This window comes from Chiloscyllium punctatum, chromosome 18 (genome assembly GCF_047496795.1).
Source record: "Chiloscyllium punctatum isolate Juve2018m chromosome 18, sChiPun1.3, whole genome shotgun sequence".
In the NCBI taxonomy this organism is placed as follows: Eukaryota; Metazoa; Chordata; class Chondrichthyes; order Orectolobiformes; family Hemiscylliidae; genus Chiloscyllium; species Chiloscyllium punctatum.
This window is the reverse complement of record NC_092756.1, coordinates 99,199,031-99,206,003: the sequence shown is the minus strand read 5'-3', so window position 1 is coordinate 99,206,003 and position 6,973 is coordinate 99,199,031. Positions and strand designations below refer to the sequence as shown.

The following is a 6,973-nucleotide window of genomic DNA, read 5'->3' as shown; positions in this document are numbered from 1 at the left end:
AAACCCACATAGCGACAGGGGGAGAATGCAGCCTCAAGGCAGACAGACAGTCACCTGAGGATGGAATAGTCTCTGGCGCTGTAAGGCATCAGTGCTAGCTACTGTGCACAAGGACATCAATGTTAAGCTTAAAAAATTGGTTGGGCCTCAAGTGGGAGTACTGCATCTACTCCAGGCATGTCACTTTTGACTAGGATGTACAACTACTGGGGGGGAAAAAAAAACAGGACCAGTACAAATTATAGGCTGTTTTAATAAGATTTAAAAATAAACAAACTCTAATCAATATCATAACTGTAAAGAATGGGAATATCATTTAGGTGATATTGCACTGATCTCTCAGGTGACTAGTGATTCTGCTAGGTAAACTGATCTGCCACAAAAACACTGTACAGTACCACTTGACTTTTTTTTAAAAATGAACACACCCCACTAATAAAGCAGTCACCGGTGCATCCTGCATTAAAACACACCACCGAAATTCTGCCAAATTTGGTTTTAAGTTAAAAGAAGCACCGATATAGGACAGGTTCACAATTTTATTTTCGCAGGTACAGTTAATCTGGCCAAAGTGGTTTAATACTTTCTTTAAAAAACAACTGGATATCTACAGTAAAAGATGAGGACTGTAGCAATGATTCTGGTGCCCAAGAGAAATATGGCACTGTGTAGAGCAGGAGACAGTGGGATTTAAAATCAAATTCTGAATTACTACTTAAAGCTATTGCTCCACAACCCACATGCAGTTCTCTCAACTTGTATGGGGTCTGGGTGCGATCTGACACTGGTTAACTACTGTTGCAGGATAACAGGGCAGCAGATAAGGATTAATGAATATTAACAGTGCAGCAAAGTGAAGGGTAACATTCCATTTTCATAATTACTGAATTATTTCATAACAGACAATTCCCCAACATATTATAGTAACAGTCTATCCCTCAACCATAGTTCAAACCAACAGCAACTGGGCACCAAATAACACTTGCTACAGTCCAGAAATATCAGAGCCAATGCATCAACAATACTAGAAACATTAACTACACTGTACAGCATCACTAGCAGTGAGTATAAACAATCCTTCCAAAATACTGATGGCATCATCTAAGAAAACAATAATGGGGTTCAGGAATAAACCAGTTCTTAAATAATTCCACATGCATAGTTTGTATACGGACACAAAGTCCAATTATGTTAGAATACACTATGACTGCACCAAGTAAAAATGAGTGTTGATTCTTGTACTCCAGGTTACAATAGGGTAAAATATATTTATACATAAATACTCATGAATAATAAATTAATGCATATGATACACTACAAAATAAATTCTTTGGATGTCTAAATTTTACCAATGTCTAAATTGAAGGGACCTGTTCATCTCCAAGCGATTGCAATTCGCACCTCTGACCCTGTGGAAGACTTTGCACTGCGTGAACTCAAGAAAGCAAATAATACGTGTGGGAAGGAGACAGCCATTGAACAGATATCGAGAGTTGAAGAGTCTTGACACTGGCTGATGGCAACATGGAAAGCCAGGATGAGATGTGCCCATCTGGGCTGCTATTCCATCCCTACCTGCTGCCCACGGTTGACGGATGAGCTAAACCAGCACAGTCTGGGAAGCTAAGGGTCCTACTGGTCTGAACAGTTTAGGCCTTTCCTCACTTGGCCAAAGGAATTTAGACCAGTGGCTGCTTTCAACACAGGGGCAGGAAATTAAATTGATGGCTCTTAGTAACCTCCATTTCTGCACAATACCGCAGCACAGACACAAGACATGGCAGATGATGTCCAGGTCCCTTCAAATGTTGTAAAGTTTTACAAAAATAAAACACAGAACATATCTTATGAACCACTGCAGTGCAGTGCATGAAGTAAAAGGAGGTACAGAGCAGATTTTCCAAGAGAATCTGAATGCCTCTCTATTGCAGTAAAGGCATTCGTGAATCAGAAACCTACACAAGAGGAGAAAGATCATCAAACAGGATAGATCGAGAGGGGTGCTTTGCGGGTAAGGTGATCAGGACGGAATGGGAATAGTTCATTTTTATAGAAGCCAGCATATAGGTCTGTTTACAAAGTCTGTTACACCACATGGCATATGAGGAGTCACCACTCAAAATTGGCCAAGTTGCCCTTTAGCAGATTCGATTTGACAGCCTGGTTCAAAGATCAGTTATGTTACCTTCACTACTCCTAAAAAAACCATGACTTTGCTTTGACACCAATTTGAGCTGCAAGATACACAACACAGCAACTGTTTCAGGCCCCATTTCCTGCAACATTCAGCTCTCCAAAACATATAACTCTTTAAAATTGGCTGTTATGACAGGTCTCTCAGCTGCTGTCTGTTACATTTCCCACAGGCTCTGATTTTACTTGCTCTAGGTTTTAAACTCTCCCCTGTCAACTGCATTGGAGACCACACTGGACTGTTTCCAGATTCCAGTCACACTTTTATATTCAAGTACTGCAACACTGGAGCAACAGCTGCCAGTGGACCAGACATGTTCAGAGAGAAAACCACAGAACCCATCCTTATCTCTACATGTGCACACACACATATTTAATCCCAAATATGGACATGCTTTTAGTCCCCTTCATTAGAACTACCAACTACCCTAAAGATTGGGGTCAATACAACATCACATCTGCCAACACTTGCAGCAACTTCTGCACAATCATGTCCTCCTCTTTCATTACCACAGAATGTACTTCAAACTTCAATGTTACATTTAAACCAGAAGTTTGTATTTGTTAATTTGAGAGACATTATGCTTCAATGAATTCTGATCATAACCACCTAAAATAATAGCATTTCCCAGTTCTCCTTGGGCAAGATACAGAACAGGATTAGATTCAGAGTAATGCTCCCTCTACAATAACCCCATAAAACATTCCTGAGACACAGACAGCGCTGGGTTAGATTCAGAGTAAAGCCCTCTCTACACAGTCAGGATAAGTACAGCCCAGTCTCGGCACAATAAAGACACTGAGGCTTCTGCCTCATGCCTCTGCCCAAAGCTCCAGTGAAACATTTCCCACAGTAGATACCTGTGAATGAATTAGCACCAATTCAAAAAGGTGGAAGGTCAGGGTGAGTGAACTTTCCAGTAGCCCCAGACAACACACTTAAGGAGTTAAGGGCTACACCTCCTTTCACAGTTATTATCCAAGGTATCTAAAATGATTCAGAAAATAAAGATCAAGCGTTGGACATGGAACTGCTTTTAGAAAGTCCGAGGTTCAATTTACCTCAGAAACTAAGCACTGGAGGGTTGACAGTTTTTAAATTCAAATTTGACAAAGAGGTCCAAAGTCCTCCTGTGAGCTTGAGAGGACATTCAGATGCTATAGCTTATGACAGAGATCAGTGGACAGGGTAAGACCAGGAAGGATTCTGTGCTTCAGAATAAAGAGGCTTCTAGTAAGGATAGGAGAGATGTAAAGAAATTGAGTGGTAAACATCTTTATGGAAATTCCTGTAAACAAATATAGTGTCAGAACATAAATACAACATTGCTTCAATACCAATATTTAAAATTACTGCACCAAGTCATTAGTGTCTTTCAGTTTTGCCCAGGATAGCATGGTTCTCTAGATAGATTGGACACTTGTCCCCAGAGAACTGGTTCCAGTAATAGGAGAGGAAAAAAAACAAAACATTGACTTTTCCAATGCTGTGCATTACATTCTGTAGTTTGTTGGAAGGTATCAAGAAATATTCTGTACTCAGATCATTAAAACACAAAAAGGGTTTTTGTACAAGAACAACTAATACTGCAAAGGGTTACTATATACAGAGACCAGTAATACTGCAGAGGACATTTAATTCTGAGGCAGAAATTAACTTCTTCTGGGTTGACAGTTCTATGTATTTGATCTTGACTGGAATTATTAAAGTAATTTTCACTTCATTAGTTTTTTTTCTAAAACTTATTTAAGCCCAGAATTAAAATATCCTGACTAATTAAAACGTTAGTTAATTTTGCATGAAAGTTTGCTGTAATTTGCCTTTCTTGTAACTGCAGAGAAGCATCACTGAAAACTATAAACTCCCATCTTGACTCCACAAGATTAAGTGCAGTGAAGCAATTCAGGGTTTTAAAAGATCCACAAAATTCTTCTCTCTCAGTCCTTTTCCTACACACAATTAGTGTTTGTAAACTTCAAAAAAGTTCCTGCACAACACTAGACTAGACCTCAGCATGACTGTTCACCTTGAAGTTCCAACACAGGACTTTGGATGGTGTTGGGAGTGGGCACTGGAGGTGTGGTACCGAACGGCTGCGTGGAGAATCAGGGGTTTGGAGGAAATCTCCAAGGAGAGGCTCCACAAATGGTCAAATTCCAAACAAACTTCAAAAGAATACATTTGGCCCAAACACATTAGTAGGAGAACGTGACATTAATAAAAACACCTCAGCAGGAAGTCACTGTCTGAAGGGAGCTCTGGGTGTGTTCAGTGTTGAACAGCTGTCAGTCACTCACTCTTAGAAGACTGGTTACTGTGCACACACAAAGAACTATAAATCCTGACCAAAGGGTTAATGCTAAGGATGCATTTCCCTGCTCAGTGATGACAGCGAGATGGTCTTCAGAAGAAGAGATGTATTTTATACCTCATACTGCTCCCAGAAATGCAAAAACTACTGTCGCTCCCCCAACCCCCAATCTAATGCTGAAATAAAACTCTCAATCCTCTCTCACATCTGCTCTTGTACGAATCTGGACATCAAGAGCTTATGAAAAGCACTAAATTCAGACAGCTATCTGAAAATTTAAGAAGGTGAAACTTCTTATTGATTAACGTCTGACGTGGCAGTGACAGAATATGGGAGGAGAGGTAAACTTGAGGCAGTACCACGGAGGCCTCTTGGCAGGTTAGGAGAGACACTGCCATCAGCAAGCCAGTGGATCAGTAACTCTGGAACAGATTCAGTACAAATTCAGCACCTTTCCAAAATGTGATTCAATGTAAAACAGGTGTCTGTGTGTTACTATAGCTGAAAGTCTGTCAACACCAGTGGTACCAGGATTGGCCACTTCCAATAAGCTGACAGGCACAAACGACTGGCAGATGAGAATTGGAGCATTTTTGCATTTCCCCACTGAACCACTCAAAATAAAAAATTAAGGTTCTTCATTTAGTGTTACTGAAAATCAAGCTAGTGTTCTGAGAGCTGCATTCTGCAACTCCCTTTAATTTGTCAAAGCCCCCTGCCCCAATTAGCAGCCTTGACACAATGACTCCCCCTTCGTAAACAGGGAAATAGATCCTTCCACTGAGTAATGAGTAGTATTTGGGGTGGGGTGGGGTTGGTTGTGGGAGCACAACTCCGCAGATGTTGTTCATCCCAACAGTACCACCAATGCCTGGGCCCTCCTCACTGGAACAGGGCAGTTAGTAACCACACTGCAGCAAACAAAAAAAAACACATTTTAAATCAAAAAGAAAATTACGAGAAACTTCACGCTGGACATTCTCCAGCACTGAGCTGTAAAATCTCAGGTCCCAACTGCTGGGGCTTCACAGCCTGTAAACATTCCACAGTTTGCAAGAGGAGCCTGACGGAGGGAGTTAATGGAGGGACACACTCCTGTAATCAGGTTCCCCCAGAAATGGAGAGTGACAAAGAAACACCCTCAAACTGACAGTCTGAAAGCACTGCCGGCACCTCAGCTGGAAAACAATGCAGCTACTCAACTACAACAGCATCATTAACTGGCGAGGCCAGAGCTCCTTGGAACAGTGCGACTGGTGTGGAGTAGTGTGTGCAAAACCAAGGTTCACAAAGTATGGAAATACTGCAGGTCCATTGTGCTGTAGAATGAGTGGCAGAGACAACAGTCAGTGCCCAGTAAAACCCAAGAGGAGGGGCACAGAGATAGCAGTATCCAAATACAGTGGCTGCATTTAGTGAATGCAATGAGGAGCAGTCTGCTGAGAAAGTGCCCAAACCTGGACAGGACTTCAAAGGCTCTGGAAGGAACTGATATGCAGTCTTGTACCTTGGCCTCCCTATAAAGTAACCACATTTCCCACCTCGATTCACAGGAATGGAGCAGCTGAGTGCATGGTGATCAGACAGGCAGCCCTGAGAAATGGGCACCTTGACATGGGTTGCCATTTTTATTTCCTGCTCACCCACTCTTTGTTGAAATCACAGAACAAGAAGGGGATTGTGCTGAAGCCTCCGGCCCAGCAACCACCATCATGACAATGTAGCTTCACTAAAAATCAACCAACTGCCAGCATTATGACCCCCACGACTGTGGGGAAGGAGAATTTGGCTCAACTGTAACTGGATTTGGTCAGTCTGATGAAGCAAAGGTAGAAATGCAAGCAGCTTTCCAACCAATACCAGAGAGCCTCTCACAACTTACTGAACAGCTCACTCAGATACAGATCAGTCCACAGTGGCTGCAAGTTATTTAATACAAACAGAAGCCTGGAATATCTGCAGCATTAATGACATTCTCTCAATTGTCCAAAACAAAGGAAAATAGCAGGATACTTTCACGCTGGAATTGTGCAGAGGAAGAGAGAGGAATCAAATACAAAACAGATTAATTAAACACAAAGCTGAGACAAGGATCATAATAAAAATGGATTGGTGGAGCTTGCAGATTGACCAGTGGGTGGAGGGGCTGCCATTGCAACGTAGTTTGACCCCATCATTCCTTGCATGCCTGTGCTCTGTGGCATCTGCATCGCAGGCATGGTTACCATGGGAGCAGCCCCAACCCTGGGCATCGCGGAAAAGGAGGTGGCGGTCACGTCGACAGGTCCAAATGGAGTCTGGGTCACGGCCATCATGGAGCTGGACATTTGTGTGGGAGTGCTGTGGAAGGGGTTGGCAGAGGCAACAGGCACAGCTGTGGAAGGGGAGGTGAGGAAAGAGAGAAGGAAGGTCACAACTCAGCACGAATAATGACAATTCGTTTAAACCCCACCACAGCCAAACCCCCG

At 42.4% G+C, this 6,973-nt stretch overlaps 1 protein-coding gene across 5 annotated transcripts in view; it reads right to left on the bottom strand.

Annotated features, from left to right (window-relative positions):
- Positions 1-519: 519 nt before the first annotated feature.
- The window catches only part of LOC140489403 (epsin-2-like), a 32,805-nt gene continuing 26,351 nt past the window's right edge, over positions 520-6,973 (bottom strand). For all 5 annotated transcript variants that reach the window (XM_072588924.1, XM_072588927.1, XM_072588926.1 and 2 more), the window contains one exon: positions 520-6,879. In XM_072588924.1, coding sequence (XP_072445025.1) covers positions 6,599-6,879 — 281 coding nt within the window. In that variant the 3' untranslated portion in view covers positions 520-6,598. The remainder of the gene's footprint in view (positions 6,880-6,973) is intronic.